At 43.2% G+C, this 17,092-nt stretch overlaps 1 protein-coding gene across 1 annotated transcript in view; it reads right to left on the bottom strand.

The window, feature by feature from the left end:
* ca10a (carbonic anhydrase Xa) overlaps positions 1 to 11,893 on the bottom strand; it is a 206,865-nt gene extending 194,972 nt beyond the window's left edge. The window contains exon 1 of the mRNA XM_056366372.1: positions 10,984 to 11,893. Within this exon, the coding sequence (XP_056222347.1) occupies positions 10,984 to 11,059 (76 nt within the window). The 5' untranslated portion in view covers positions 11,060 to 11,893. The remainder of the gene's footprint in view (positions 1 to 10,983) is intronic.
* Positions 11,894 to 17,092: the final 5,199 nt, after the last annotated feature.

Genomic DNA, 17,092 nt, shown 5'->3' with positions numbered 1-17,092 from the left:
TCAGAAAGTCGGTTCCAGAGACGTGGGACACAGTAATACAAGGATTACTGTTCTGAGCTTGGGTTTAATTAAATTACCACTGAATACCATCGCTGAATTACCATCCATTCCCTGACCTTGAAATGAACTCTAACCCTAAAAGCAGCCTCCTTGAGAGAATTTGCTGCACTAGTTCAACATTGTGCCTCCTCCACATTATCAGCATGACCACAGGAGGTCACGGAGGTCAGGAGGATGGAAACACATGTCAATAGATTTGTGCATCTGAACAAATGAACAGTGCTGTAATTTAAAATGTTCTAATTAGGAGCCAAAACTGTCCTCGATGAAGTGAGGGTTAGTCACAGTGCACGCACAATAAATGTCAGGCAGTTTGTCATTTGTTGGAGAAAATCTGCTGAGACATCACGAGCAGCAGCCACCTGCATTTATTTATGAAGAAAGGTGAAGTGAAACAACAGCCAGTTAAACTTGTTTACATGTGGTTAGTGGTAATCAGTTTAGCTTATCAACTAGTAGCTTCTGAAAAAAGTGTCTCATTTTCAGGTTGCAGCTACAGCGTGAACATTAAAGTTCCTCCAGTGTAAAGGTGTGTGTCCATGTGTAGTGTGATTATAGATCAGCTCTAGCTTCTATATTAATACTGTGAAAGTATCAAAGCCTCAGTCCACAGAGAAATGCACACAGCCTGTATTCAGAAACTGAGCCTTAAAACCAGCCGTCAGGACTTCTGGAACTTTGTGATGTCACAACAAAGCAGTCACCAAGCCCCGCCCACCTGGACCCACCATCCAAACCTTGCAGGATTTGGTTTTTCTGAGTGTTTTTACCTGAAATCTGCTTTATTTCTATTGGATCACTCAGAAAACAGTCAGCCAATCAGAAGAGAGGTTCAGAGCCTCCTCTCTTCTGATTGGCTCACTGACCTGTTGTTACTAGAGCTCCAGAGAGAAGCCTGAGAGAGGAGATGTAAAACTACACTGAGATGGTTTTTATATCTTCTAATGGATCAACACTTCAAATAAAACACAGTAGAAGAAAAATACGGAGCTTTAATGTTCCTGTCTTCTCAATCAAAACTTGATTACATTGATTCATAACTTTAGTTACTTAAAACTGTAGAAAGCTGAAGCTTCAGACTCGGATGCCATATCGAACCCCAGCCCGCTCTTACGTCGTTACTTCATCGGTTGGAGATTTAAGGAACAATGAAAAATAACTTCCACAACACTAGAGCAGCACAGGGGCAGAACAACCTGACAGACATGGGGGGGGTAGAGCTTCCAACAGAAGCACACTGCAGGCAACATGTGCTGCTGGGGTTTGCAACAGCAGAAACATGGGGGGGGGGGGGGGTGTCCTTGGCAACATGGATCTTTGCTCGGTGGCATATGGCCGGCTGGTGGAGACACGTGTTATTGTCACAAATACACCAAAGGCCCTACCCTGTGATTTCATCATCCCATTTAAATTTCTAAGCTTCCCCGAGGCCACGTTCTTCTCTGAAGGAAACGTGTGATTATCCGCCGTGGTCACAGTTGCTCACAAAATGCAGCTGAGAAGAGGAAGCAGTGCCTCTAATGGGCCTCTGTCCCTGGAAGCGATCAGGTGCTGATATTACTTTGCCTTGAAGCCTACACTCGGCTTTGCACAGCTTGTTGTGAAAATTTCAAGTAATGTGCGAGGTGGGGACTTCATTACCGCCTGTGCAGGTTCAATGCTACTTCTGCACAAAGAATTCAATATTGAATTTTATAAACTTTCACACAATTCCCATCAAACACATTCAGCAAGCTGAAATTCCATTTTAGCAGCAGCAGCAGCCTCAGAGGACAAAAAGGAAATGCACAGATTGGTTAAAAGGGGAAGGAGAAATAGTTTAACAACCGAAAACATCGACTGTCTGAGACCCAGCTCCTAAACAGGCTGTCAGACAGACACCCGGCTGACAGAAGAACCAGCCGTGCTGAAGGAGCACCGGAGCTGACAGCGCAGGAGTCTGCTTCGTCATGCCGGGGTGGATGCTTCAGCTGTATGAACAAAGGATAAATTGCTCCTCGTGCTCAGCAAAGGAACAAGGAAACTGATCAAAACTGTTCACAGGGAAAAGTGCATTGTGTTTCAGAGCTGCATGATTAATTAGCATTTTGCTCACAGTCATTATTTAACAGGTGTACAGAAAGTTTTCCTCCAGGGACCACACACAAAATTAAGTCATTTTTTTACCACTTGCACAACTTTTTAATATCTTGCTCGCTGCTCCTTAATGAATAAAACCTTTAGAAGATTTATGTCAAAGGTTATTTTGAACTCTCTTAATTAGCTTTTTTTTTTTTTTTGCTGCTGCTGCTCAAACCTGTCTTCAGGTGCTTTGGTACATGTCTCAAGTCTTTTCAGATCTGACTTTACTCAAAAGCTGAGCGTATGTGATCATTTTCCATTCAAGGCTGCGCTAATACATTTGTTTGCACAGCAGAGACCGAGTCCTCTCAAAGCATTTACTTCAGGACAATAAGCACTAAAGGTACAAGGCTGAGCCAGGACCGCCTCCTGCTTCTATACTTATTATTTCTAATGTTCTGGGACGTTACCCGTTCATTAACCTGAGATTTGTTTTCAGGTTTAAAGGCCTGTTACACTGTGGCATGCTGGGATATGTGTGACCAGAGTTGACAACCGTGGCAGAAATTTAGTGACACAATGCAACAAACCAACAAAATAGGAAAAGATGCACAAAATGTACTAAACAGCATCTTTTTATATGTTTTTATAAAATACAGACACATGATGATGAAATAATCATCAACTCCATCACTGAGTGTTTCCACCTTGACCTGCAGTGAACCAATGAGTCTCATAGAAACAGATTCAGGGTTTCATACGTCACAAACCTAAAGAACCAATCCTGTCAGCTGGTGGGGACAGGGGGCGGGGCTAAATACACCTGAAACCTTGTCAGTACAGAGAGAGAAGTTAGCATTAGCACAACCGCTAACCCTGTGTCAGCCACTGCCAGTTACAAGCTAACAAACAACATAAACAAATAAAAGATGCTAACTGTGCTAACGGTTCTGACCCGTCTGCTAGTCTCTGGTTCTGGTCTCAGACTCCTCCTCTGAGTCTGGGTCTGACTGAGGCTCAAACATGTGGCTGAGTCTCTCTGATGTTTCCTCCTCTCACCATCTTGATGCTCTCTGCTCTCTCACCTGTCCACCTGGATTTCTCAACCAGGAAGTAAGAGCAGATGAGCTTCAGACCCAGTGGGGAAGCAATGTTGCACTAAATATGAATCATAGCAGAGGATTTTTACAGAGTTTAAAACAAGTGCTTTGATTCCCTGCACATTCATCGTACAGTCTGATACAGACGGCCTCTGAGATTTCATTAGATCCATCTCACTCACTGTGACACACAGTAAACTTATACTTGTCTGACTCGACTCCAACATCTGAGGTCTGAAGTCCAGAGCTGAGCAACTGTCACAGAGACGAGATTTAGTTTTCAAATAAAAACAAAATGACACGTCACTTGTTAGAGGACAGCAAACCCTTTAAGCAGCACTTGTAGACAAACTGTACATGTTGTTGTTTTCTTCATATTTTACACAAACTGGACGTAGGAGACCTTCACCTCCACTTCCCTTTGTTCAACACAGCTCCAAATTTCAAGTCTGTCAAAACAACTTAAGACCTTCAGGGCTGAAGTCCTTTCAGCCTGTTTGTTTTAATTTATTCATTTATTCATTTATTTATCATTGCTCCAACATTTTGTCCGGCGCTCAGTCCACAGAGAAATGGACACAGCCTGTATTCAGAAACTGAGCCTTAAAACCAGCCGTCAGGACTTCTGGAACTTTGTGATGTCACAACAAAGCCGTCACCAAGCCCCGCCCACCTGGACCCACCATCCAAACCTTGCAGGATTTGGTTTCTCTGAGTATCTCTGAGTGGCCTGCTCTATAATCAAAAAGACATGGAAATCTCACTTTCTACACAATGGGACTTTTAAATAGAGTAAAGGAGGGAGGGAAAAAAAGAGAATTGCTCCTTTTATACCGATCTGTCACAGCGCGGGGGAAGTTACATTTCTGCTGAGAACATGTTCAGTGAAAGCTGAGGAGTGAAAAAGTAAAAAGAAAGGCATTTCTGTGTCTGAACAGATGGAGAACAGCAGACGTAAGTGTTTACCTGGCACATGAAGTCAAATCCTGTTTAGAAATGGCTTTTTGAGCACTTCTGGGCAGAGGAAGCAAACAAACACTGCAGCAGAATAGATACTGTAACAGAAGACTGGTGGAAATCGCTCCTGTCCACGTCTGCTGCAACACGCGGCGCTACAACAATATTTTCTTGCTCTGGCCTTTTGCCATGAAATAAATAAACTGTGTGAGAGAACACACAACAAGTCTTTATAGATCTCGCCACGACTGGAGTCCACCAAAAATCAATACGCTTTCTTTTTTCCTCTGGAATATCTGAAACAGCAAGACTCTTCTGTGTATCTGGTTAGTCTGAATTTCTGATCTTTGATTTGGTCATTAGAGCAAAAAATTCTGCCTAAAGGCAAAACAATTACTTCTATAATGGCAGACAGTTCAGTCAATACTTGTGGCCATTAAAGACGTCTCTCTGAAAACTGAGGCTCTGATCGTCGAGACGCTCAAACCAGGATTAAATCGCTGCCAATAAATGATGCTGATTATTGCACTTGATTGAAAAGCACCATTTGATTTTGGTTTTTCTCAGTGTTTAACTTTACATCAAGCAGCCAACTGCCCGAGGACTCCAGACTCCTCATTGGCCCTGATCCCCAAGAGCCCCAGGGCCACTGCATGTCAATTGGCTTGTAATAAATTAATTAATAGAAAATTTGTTTTCCACATTTCTACACTGAGAATATTATCTAAAATGCTGAGGGCATTAAAGATGAACTGCACCTCAGATTCTGGTAGGACCCGCCCTGGGCCTCACGTATGACAACGTGGGGGTGTGGAGACTTTAGGGATGGACGGTACCAACTGTGAGCATGAGTAGAGGCACAGAGGTCAGCCGTCACTTTTATGCCTGTGAGACAGAGTTGATGTCCTGGCTAACTGTGTTGTCGCTAAGCTAACGCCTCTCCTACAAGAGGTTAGTGTAGGAAATGCTAGAACATAGTTATAGCCTTGCTCTTTGACCCATTAAGACCCGAGTCTCCCTCTTATTGTATTTGAAGCTGGATGTGGCTGGAAAAACATTGACATTAGTCTCATTTCAGTTCAGTACATCAGGGTAAAGGCAGTGATTTACAATAAAAGCCAAATGTTTTAGGTTTCAAATGGTTTTTACTTCACGTTTCTACCTGCTTCAGCAGCTGAGAAACGAAGGTTTTCGTGACAGCATCAGGTGAATCTGAACTGTAGCTGGTGATACTGCGTCACAGCAGCATGTTACATCTTCAACCTTTCACCAAACCACTAGTATTGTTTTACTTTATCTGTGATTAGTGATAAATGTAAATTTACAACTCAAAAAAAGAAAGAGTCAAAATTTAGTTTTAAGATTCTTTTATTTTATATAATTGATATTAAGTATTTATTGTTGTTTATTATATTTTTTCTTATGTACCAGTATAGTGGGGTTTTTTGTGTAGGGTGGTTTTGACAGATTTTTGCCCCTGGGCGCCACAGTGGTTGAATCTGGCCCTGCTTTCCATAACAATGCTGTATATCTATCATGTATGTATTTGTCATGTATGTACATACTGCCTCTGTGGAATACCACGTAGGCAGATATATGGAGATCCATCAGCATGCATTAGACATGAGGCTTCCTCCATCACTGCTGTTATTAGATAGTTTCTCATGTGAGAGAAAACACAGTGCGTTCAACCTAAAGCCCCTCGGCTCATATTTACTGATCCTCGTGAAATAAACCACGCGCTTCAGTCCAATGATCAAATGAAGGCGATGACGCAGGCGTTATGGATTAGTATAGAGGGGAGGTTCAACTTCAAACGTGCTATATGTAGCCTGTGTAACATCAAAGCGCCATTGTCAAATAACCACGAAGCAATGGTTTATAATTAGAAGTCCATAATGAAATGACACATAGTCAACGTAATTACTCGCCTCTATCTCCTGCTGCAATAAGAACTTGGCCATAAAAAGACCCATATAATGTCTTTTAAACCCCAGAGCTTCCTGAGACCTAAAGAAACCGACGTTCACTCACATTAATTATGAACAATTGTACAGAAACAGGATTACAACCATAATTACTGCTCCTCTAATATTTGGCTAAAAAGGGGGGGATAAAAAAATAAAAAAGTACGAGGCTTGAGGGATTAGACTCCAGATGTCACACGTCACTGCCTCCACCACAATACAGTGGAGCTGAATCCTGTTTGTGGTGCTGCAAGAAGAAAAAATAATAATACACTCAAAAAGTTCAACAGCAACATTGGTGACCAGAGATAATGTCCTGGCTCCTCTGGATCCCACACACCTCACTCATTACAGCTTCCACCAGCCTGAGAGGGATGTGAAACTACCCTGAGATGGTTTGTGGTTCTTAAAACCACAGATATATCTTCTTATGGATCAAAACTTCAAATACAACACAGAAGAAGAGGAAAATGTGGAGCTTTAAGGTGATGTGCCGACCCATAAGAGCTAGCTAGCTAAGACAGCAGCAGAGAAGCATTAGTCATCCAAAGACTGTCAAAAGATGATTTTTTTACCTGGGTGGGACATTTGAATTTGAGAGTCTCACTGCATCATGTTCCATTTTGAATTTTTCCTGGTGCCTGAATTTTGTTGTTCACATAATTTAAAACGTTTCCACCATAAATTGATGCAGAAAAAGAACAAACTGGTGCAGGAGAATTCACTAGAATGCAGGAAATGAATTGTTTGACACTCAGAATTTCCTGGAGGAGGAAACTGAATGTGCCCCCCCCTCTAAAGGGCAGACAAAACATGTTGTCCAGGATCACATTTTGCCATGATGACACACACACACACACACACACACACACACACACACACACACACGGGGTGAAAACAACAGCAGTCACACACTGATGTGGCTGGTTAAAAAAGAAAGGAAGCTCTCTGGTCTCTAATGAGCCAGAAGCTGTTGGGCATGTTGAGCACGTAATTTACATACTCAGCTCCAACAGGGCAGTTTTCTTTTTCCTCAAGTTGCCACAATACTGGAGCAATACAAAGTAGTTCAATTCCCCAGCGATGAAAGTCCTGGTAGCTCATTAGAGCAGCTATACTAAAAAAAAAAAAAAAAAATGGTATTAACAATGGATAAAATGTCTGGGCGCATCAGCGGCTCCACTGAGGTTAGTCCTAACCGCAGCGGCCACTGGTTCGAGTCCAGACGCCTGCACCTTTCAAAATAAAGGCAACAAAGATGAAATGAAATGACGATCATGAACCCTCCGATATAATAACAGCTCAGTGAAATCAGTTGAGACATTTAAACGTTACAGAGTTTTTCTATCCAGAAAAAAACGCAGCTCCTCCGTTTATTCCTATTTGTTTTCAGGGCGGTCTTTCCCGGTCCAGTACGGCGGGGGGAAACGACCTGCTGCTGGTGAAAGGTACAGGTGCAAACAGGTGTGTGAAAAACAACAGGAAGTTAGTTATTGTAGTTTGACTTATCAACACGGTGCCAGTTGTACCAACAACAGATTGTGGCACAAACTTTTACCTTGGTGAAGTCGTACTCGTACTCCCTGCTTCTCTTCCTTCTGAGAGTCGTGGCTCTAAATCACTGAACACACGTTTACATTCAGGGTGCTTCACACTCCTCTATGACATCGTAATCTCCATGTCCATCATGACAAATGACTCTAGAGATGATGCTCCTTATAACTCCAGATCTAACACGAGTATCATCAACTGCTGGGCAATTGTCTCCATTTTGTCTGATGGCACTTTGAAAATGCCTGCTTTAAAATAATGAGTGCAGCTCGTTCTCTTCAGAAAATAAGATAAAAATAACATAAAATCACCACACAGTGCTGTCACGGTGCCCACAGAGTCACTCTCCTGTTCACTGTCACTGGAGCGATGCCAGGCTTTGCCTCTTGATTACATCACGGATTAAAGTTCTTGGCACTAAGGAGACTTTCATGTCCACGATCAGGCTCAGCTGTGCAAGATAATATTCTGCCTCGTCCTCTGAAGCATCACGTATGTGCATGTATGTTAGTTTAACCTGACATCAGGGATAACAACAGGCTGATGAATGAGCTTCATTTCATCAAATATTTGTAAGAAAATAAATACATATATATGTGGTATGAAAATGCTGCAACTTTCACAATCCAAGCATCATTAAAGGAATATTTTCACTCCCAGCAAGTTACAGGAGACTGGAGACGGTTGCAACACTTTCTACATTTCTCTCAGTGACTCAGACACCAAACAAACCTTTATATATTAAATTCACATCTGTCTGCAAATTACCCATCACATTTAGAGATGATAACATATGACATATCAGTCTCAATATTTATTTAAATAGACAAATTCAGATGTTGCAACTGACCACAACCCTGAGGACGGTTGCAACATATTAGAAAACCATTCAAATTTAACCAATTAACTTTAGTCTTTTGTCTCAATAAGCACAATACTCATTTTACAATATTATAGTATTATTTATTTAATAATATTTATCATAGAACAGTTATCGAACTTTGTTTTGCATAAAGGCCCAATTTATCTATTTTATGATAAACAGGTAAATATATTGTAAGACTGACAGAATAATTCCAAAAATAACATCTTTGTATTTTCTTATGTGTTAAATTTAGCAAATATTGTTGCATCTGTTGTTGCTATGGGACTAAACTCGCAGCATATTTAGTTTATTAAGAACTAAACAAGTTGAGTCAAACTGTTGTGTGGTCTGCGCCCTGTCAGCCATGACACACTGACCTCCACACATGCTGACCAAACAATGATTCAAACTAAGTAAGTTCTGATGGCGAGGGAGGGTCTAACTGAGCATGTGCAGTATGAGTGGCGTCACTGTAGCATGTTTCTGATTGGAGGAAAAAGGACTCGCCTCCTTGCTGCAACCGTCCCAAAGGCTCCAGTACAGACGACACAGAGGCCTAAAGCTCAGCAAACACACCTGTGTTTAGTAACACACAGTTAACACAAGTAGGCTACACACAAGCTCCTCAACAAAACTGTAACCAGGCTGATGCTTCAGCAGCGTCGATGAAATTGATTCAGAACAGCAGGTAAAAAAATAAAACATGGAGGAAACTCCCTCCCTCAGGATCTTGAGTTTGACACGTTATTATTGACTTTGAAAACGTCCTAAAAGTAACACAGAGCTGACGACCATTCACACTCACATCCACCAGTTAACCTGCATGTCTTCGGCCTGTGGGAGGAAACCCACGCAGGCGCAGGGAGAACACGCTCTGAAAGACCTCCGTGTCAGCCAGGAGGTTAGAACCCAGAACCTGCTCGCTGTGCTGCGACAGTGCTCACCACTGCACCACCACACCGTGCCTCAATCTGTCCCTGTTTAAAACATCACCTGATTAATTATTTAAATCTTCTTAGTTCAGGTTTAAATGGTGCATTTTGATTGGCTAAAACCAGCAAATATCTGATGTGCATTACAATGAAAGCTGGGTCTAACTGCAACAAGGGGAAACAAAGAGGCTGTTACTAGTATTTCCTGATTGTATTTACTAGCATCGTGTCACCTGCTGCCTGAGAGGGATTTCATTTATCTAACAATGTTCAAAAGAAAGGACACAATCATCTGGTTCCTGGTTGGATGACCTCAATTAAAACATTCCAATGGTGGAAGCAATCAGAACTGTGGAGGCTGGAGTAGGCCGACACTCATATAGGATCTGCTCTTTACTGACGACTGAGGGCCGAGCTACAGAGGAAGAGGAGAGCCTGGTTCTCTGGAAAATACGCAGACAGGATTGGATTCACTCGTAAGAGAGTCATTTACTCTCTACTGTGTGTTGTAATTCTGAGCTATTCTATGATAAACACTCAGACACTGTATCTGCAACTTGCACAAAGAGCACAGCTTCACCTGTATTTGAAAATCTGCTTTTATTTTGAAAATTCACGTGAGAAATTTTGGCAATTTGGAGTGAAAGGAGGTCAAATCACAAGACTGGGCTTGAGGTTAACACGTAGTTTAAACACAGCAGTCAAAAGTGGAGGCTGTGAATTGACAGCAGGACAGTGTGAAGTCATGTGTCCTCCACCAAACATTTATTATTCCACTGGAGGCTCAGAGCGTCTCCTCCTCCGTACCGCGCGCACAGCGCGGCCACAGCAGCCTGACCTACACCGCCGCATCCGCTGCTCACGCCGCAGAGCGCCGTGCGCTCACCGGGCGCACACAACCCGCTTTATTTAATATCAACTGAGAGTCCAGAGACTTCACCATGATGGAGAGGATTTGGGGGGGGGGGGGGGGGGGGGGGGGGGGGGGGGGGTGTCTAACAGCAGACACGTGATTTGTCCGTGAAGCAACAATAAAAACTATAAAATATAATTGATTATGTTCATTGTGGTTTGTATAAGAGGAGCCCACCCATGTCATGCGTGCGTCAGAAGCCTGCGCATCCAGTTCTGGAGCCTACACTGTGCCCATCCTGAGTCTCTCTCACACACACACACACACACACACACACACACACACACACACACACACACACACACACACACACACACACACACACACACACACAGAAACATCCATAGGTAACTACAGATTAAAACAACAGGGATCGTCTGTATCATGGCAGGACTGCGTGAGAACATTTAGATATGTTCTCTCCACCTGCCGGAGCGCGTCCTGAGGAGCAGTCCTTGTGGATCAGAGCTGTTTTAAACCAAAGCCCGCCCTCAGCCCGCACGTTTTCATTTTTTTAAGGAAAAGCTTAAAGATAATTTATTTGATGCACCTGCTGGAAACGACGCCCATCACTCACCTGATATGCAGACAATAAAATTGGCCTGGAGAATTAGCAGTATTTCCCAGATTATATCCATCCTTTCATTCCACATACATTACGCACAGGTTAGAAAAAAAAGAAAAAGAAGAAGAAGACGAAATGGAGCTTTATCAGTTGCAGATGTCCTGTCCTCCCAGACCGGATCCCGCTGTACACCTTCCACCAGGTAATTTCCACACCAGACACATAGCAGGTGCTCAAAGCCTCAGGAAGAAATGTTACACGTTCCCACAGTGACTGAAACCATTCCAGAGATGGCAAAAAAGAAAACACACACAAAAAGGATGAACTCCAGAGAAAAGAGCAGAACACCGATCCTCGGTCAGTTCACTGTATTATTCCAGTGCGCCCTAGGACTGAGTGAATGGACACATCCATCCATCCGTCGCCGTTTCACAGAGCAGGCATCCCGTTCATCACCACGGAAAGTCACACATGGTGGTTTCGGGTAAAAAATCTCTGTGTGGAAAGAGGAAGAGGGAAAAAAGCCGGATTACTGGCGGCGGGACACGCGGAGGGATCGGACTAACACCTGGAGACGCCTCACAACTCAGAGAAAACTCGCATCGCCAGGTGGCGAGCCTCTGATCGAGACTTCTCCGCCGTCACTGCAGGGGACCAGCGTCAAGTTTGACGGTATACAACCACAACTTCCGGTGTGGAGTTTCACAATAAAAGTTCCTCTCTTTTTTTTTAACTGAACTGTTTAACGTATGCCTACAGATGTAAATCAAATCATTGTGGTTGTGATCGACTTGTAGGAAAGTTGTAATTTTTTTAAGTATTATTTATTGTTGTTAATGATCCTGTTAACATGCAAACAAATCAGTTTAGAGTGCAGGAAGCAACTTAAAGGGAATGAGACTGTTATGTGTAGACTTAATATATCCAACTAATAATTTAATGATGTGGATCTAATTAATGCCCAGTAAGTAATCAATAATATCAATTACCCACTTTTTAAATCATCATTTGATTACTATGTTCACTGTTGTAATATCGCCTAATTTTATTAACACTTTCACTGCCATTTGGATTTTGTTCTTTATTTCTATTTTTTTTCTCCTGCTGTGCTTTTATTTTGCGAACTCCACCACATAATTTCCGGTCATCCTCTGCCTAAGTGCTCCGCATTTACAGCACGGTTCTCTCTCTCTCTCTCTCTCTCTCTCTCTCTCTCTCTCTCTCTCTCTCTCTCTCTCTCTCTCTCTCTCTCTCTCTCTCTCTCTCTCTCTCTCTCTCTCTCTCTCTCTCTCTCTCTCTCTCTCTCTCTCTCTCTCTCTCTCTCTCTCTCCTCTCTCTCTCTCTCTCTCTCTCTCTCTCTCTCTCTCTCTCTCCCACATACCCTGGGCACAACTACAACACTGATTCTTCAAAAAGACAGGTATCCCGTGCAGATATGGGGGGGGGGGGGGGGGGTTAAATCACAACTTACAGCGTCTGTAGATAAATAGATAAATTCCCTGCAAATAACAACGGTCAGAAAAGTCCGACCGCGCAGTTTTGACGCACCAGAAAACACAGTATTCATCTAATAAATTAAGCTGAGTATTAATGAATAATAATGATGACGTCGGCGTTCAGCTGAGATCAGCGGCAGCTCTGTGTGTCCTCTGATACGGATCGTAGTGGACTTCCTGCTCCGGTCCGGTACCGGGGCACCCAGCGATGCCACCCACCTTCTGCGGCTTTACACATGATGAGGATTCGCGAGGAGCGCGCCTGCGCGCGTCGGGGGCGCGCACAGACAGGCGGCGGGGGAGTTTGTTTTTTTGTTGGCTTTTTTTGGGGGGGGGGGCACAGGTGGATGAAAATCTCGCGTGCCGCAGGAAAAATGTCTCATGTTTTAGAGAAAAAAAAACAGTTTGTGTTAAAGAGAGAAGGTGAAAGGAAGAAGGCGGGAGATACAGTGATGATATATGTGGGAAGAATAACGAACAGTTGGAATCATATTCCTGCCAGAGGATTTGTGTGTGAAAAGACACACACACACACACACACACACACACACACACACACACACACCCAGAGAGAGAGAGAGAGAGAGCATACACAAACAAGATCATTACCAAAAAGACTGGCAGCCTTTCTATCAATCTGCTCCTCTCATACAAAAAGCATTAAGATACTCTGTGTGTGTGTGTGTGTGTGTGTGTGTGTGTGTGTGTGTGTGTGTGTGTGTGTGTGTGTGTGTGTGTGTGTGTGTGTGTGTGTGTGTGTGTGTGCGTGTGTGTGTTGGCCGTCATATTTGCTCTGCATATTTTATCACTGGCCTATAAAATCTAATTGTTACATCATGAAATATTTACATTTTATAAAATCTGAATACAAACAGCGGAACAGAAACCCTGATGATTGTGTGGGTTCACATGTACGAAGCTGGAATCAGAGCCAAAGTCTGCATTTTAGAAATTCTGAATCTGCTCACAGAATGTTTTTCTAACAAATCTAAAAAGAAAGAAAAAACACCAAAAATACACAGGGCTGGCCAGATAGACCAGTTTTTTATTAATATTATCATTATCATTATTATTATTATTACAATTTTAAATTGCTGTATTTATTTTTGGTGTCTTTTCCTATTTTTTTCATTATGTAAAAAAGTAATGATTATGTTGAAGGTTTGAACAGCCTCTACCAGTTGCACTAGACCTCCAGCATCTCAGACCAAAACAAATGCTTCGTTGCCCCCCCCCCCCTTTACGTTCTCAGTCCAAGGTGTTATGAAGCTCGGTGGAAGTGACCACTAAACACACGGCAAGAAGCTCCACTGAATAAAGTTTCTCTGCGAACACGAGAACCAACAAGAAACGATCTAACCACAACCGTTAGCCCAAGCTAGCATTGCTGTGATACGCTCCACAGCAATGCTGACAGTTAGCCAGCTAGCAATAGCAACACGTGTATAATATTGGCAACAGCGAGTTAGCTAACGTTATCCCGCTACTGTAGCCGTCACAAATGAAAACAGAGATGTAACATACACATACATACATGTACATGTCATTCTACATCAGCTCAGTATTGATCCACGCCCGTCGACAGCGAGGCTCAACTGCAGCAGCTTCCTGTTCATTTAAATGCAAAGAGCGACAGTGAAGCAGCTCAGTGGAAACAGCTGGTCGTCAGCAGCTGGAAAAAAAAAACAAACAAACTACATTCCAGGTACTAAAATACCAACTCTATCACTCCACCTGTTCTTCTCTGAGGTGTGGTCTTCTGAAAACCCTGAATTTTTGTCAGAAGGTGTTGTGGTGTCTGAAGGCTGAAGGACTTAATGCTGTGATCTTCCTCCATTTATCTCTTCCCGTTTGAGGCCCCTGTGATGATCCGAGTAACAAAGGCCTGGCAGGAGGCAGACAATGACGGACAATCAATACCATACACAGCCTGTTTTTTTTCAAGTGCCACTTTCCCACATCAAAGAGGTACATCCCTGCAGACTCCCCGTCCCTATGGGCCCAAAGGCTTTTACCCGCCAAATCTCATCCGGTGTCTCTTCCCCGCCATGTGGGCACGCACGGCGTAAAGCTGCTTCTTTTCAGGAGAGCCTTTCTGAGGTTACTTTCTGCTGGAAGTACACAATAGCGCATTCTGTTTCAACTCGGGATTGTTATTCAGCCGACAATGGTCTCCGCGCTGCCGCTGTGAGGAAGGAAATTGCTGCTCTCACAACTCAGTTCACTTATCAAATCTGATTCCTCCATCGACTCGCTCTCTGATTCACTCTGTCTTTGATGTTTTGATGGCGTGTTTTCAAATATAGTCCAATCATGACCCCGGATGACTATAATGTTCTTCATGAGGTTTTAGAAGAAAAAAAAAAAGGTTGAAGGAGAATTTAGTGAATGAATGGCAGCGCGGAAGATTAGGCTCTTGTTATTCAAATGCAGTTTGTAAGCTTGGCTGGGAGGGAGAAGTCAGTTCAATTATGTTTTACCATCAAACTTTAAATTGGTCTAAATGTAAGACTTTCAGAAGTTCAGAAATTCCTTGATTAGGTAAACTAGCAGCGTCCCTGTTGTATTGTGTTGACTAGAAAACAGTCCGTTGTGATAATGGAACGCCATGAGTTGGAGCGAGTATTCTTCAGAGCAGACAACCGTCTACTGTCCAATGATGTGTTTTAAAAAGCTCCTCTGTGGCGGATTTACCTTTACTACCAAGGATGTGACTCCCCGAGGAGGAGCCTTTTGTTTGATGCATCTTTTGGCAAATTCCTGCTTTAAACTCGAATTACCGCCTCGTGGTTGTCTGCCTCCGCCACCCTAGTTTCAGGTTACATCCCTGTTTATCCAGAGACATATAAAATATTAACCATGTGCGAGGTGTTGGGTAAATGCTAAAAAGGGTTTTGTGCAGTCACACTCACCTTGACCTTTGACCCCCAGAATCTAATCAGTTAAGCACTGAGGCCGAGGGACTTCACCAAAAGAATTACACACTGTGTGCACAGCTATAAGTGCATCATTACACCTCACACATATAAAAAGCAACAACCAGCAGGTAAAGACACCAAACAATCTCTGCTGATCAGCTGAGAACAGGTTCTATTGAAAATCACCATCTAACACAGGCATCACAACATAGTCACAATCTGTCCTGTGTGCTGGCTGTTATACAAGTAACAAAACTATTAGTGACATAAGCAATAGGCTATCCAAACAAATAAAAGCATCCCAAAACATTAAAACATGAAGAAATAAATCAATCCTACCTTAACTGAGTGTGAAGTCTTCGGTTTGCTGATGAGTTCAATGTCCTCAGAAGAAGATCCTTCCGCTCTTGTTTAAACTTTCTGCTCAGGTCAGTCTCCAAGGCCAGCTGGGTCAGGTTAGCTTTTAGTCTGTGCTCGGAAAATACCTTCTTCAGCCTGGAGAAATAATCCTGACTCTCAGCAGTGGAGGCCCCAGATGTCAGCGCATGTTTGGAGGCAGTGAGAACCAGAGGCCCGGAGGACCTGGAGACAAGCCGCCCGGCTGGCCTGCGACCCGAGTCTCCACAACACTGAGCTGCGACTCATCCATGTCGGTCTTGGTTAAACCCAGTGATGGCTTCACTTTCCCTGCATCCAGAAAAAATCCCACTGTCGGGGTTTCCCGCTCTCAAGGCGTCCATGTCCTGGTGGAGTCCATACCGCCAAAAAATAAAAAACAGCGTTTTACTCTCCGGTTCAATCTCCCGCTCTTACCGGTCCTTTATTTACACCAGAGTCGTTCTGGAGGAGCGGGAAAACTGACAACCACACACGCGCTGTCTGTCCACAGTTTCACCAATTCTTCGTCAGCTCTCAGCTCGCAGCATCTTATTTGGCGGGTCCGTCAGCCCCAAAACTCCCAGTGTTAATAGTCGACCATGTTGTCCTATGATATTTGTTTACATGCTCCACTTCCGGTGCTCCAAACGCTCTCGTTCGCAGATTCGTCATTTTCCGCAGGACCCGCCCACCTGCGTGTCTGTGCTCAGTTACTGAAAGCGCCGCCGAAAATAAAACTTAGCGTCTCCAGTTAATGTAAAAAGCGTTTCCGTGTCAACATCCGCCGACACTTCCCGACCAAAAAATAAATACCAAATTTACACGAAAGTCCGCGACATGATTCCAACTGCGGCGCGACAGCAGCATAGTTACCACAGTTACCATAGTGACCTGTGTGACGTGCACTTCCTGCATTTTACAGGCAGACATTTTGTTTACTTTGTCATGTTTTAACACCTGTTTACGGTTCCCATGATACGCTCATGCTACATCCATGATGTTATGCTCGACCCCGGGTCCTGTCCTCTGACGTTTTGCGATCTTAATCCTTTTTCAGGATGTCCATTTTGTTTGCTAAAAGCCACATAGCAAACTAAGCTAGCAAGGCTACTTCAAACACCGTGGGAAAGTTGCCAACTTGGAGTCCACAATGCAACACTGACATTACTTAAGAACAGACAACCAATCAAGTGGGTTTGCATTGATTTGAAAGTGACTTTTATTTTAGCGAATTATAACTCATGTATATTTATTTTAAAATGAAATGAAAATAAAAATATAAACATAATTAAATAAATGAATAAAAAGAAAATACTTCAAATTACACGT

This window comes from Seriola aureovittata, chromosome 21 (assembly GCF_021018895.1).
Source record: "Seriola aureovittata isolate HTS-2021-v1 ecotype China chromosome 21, ASM2101889v1, whole genome shotgun sequence".
Lineage (NCBI taxonomy): Eukaryota > Metazoa > Chordata > Actinopteri > Carangiformes > Carangidae > Seriola > Seriola aureovittata.
This window is presented reverse-complemented; position numbering and strand designations above follow the sequence as displayed.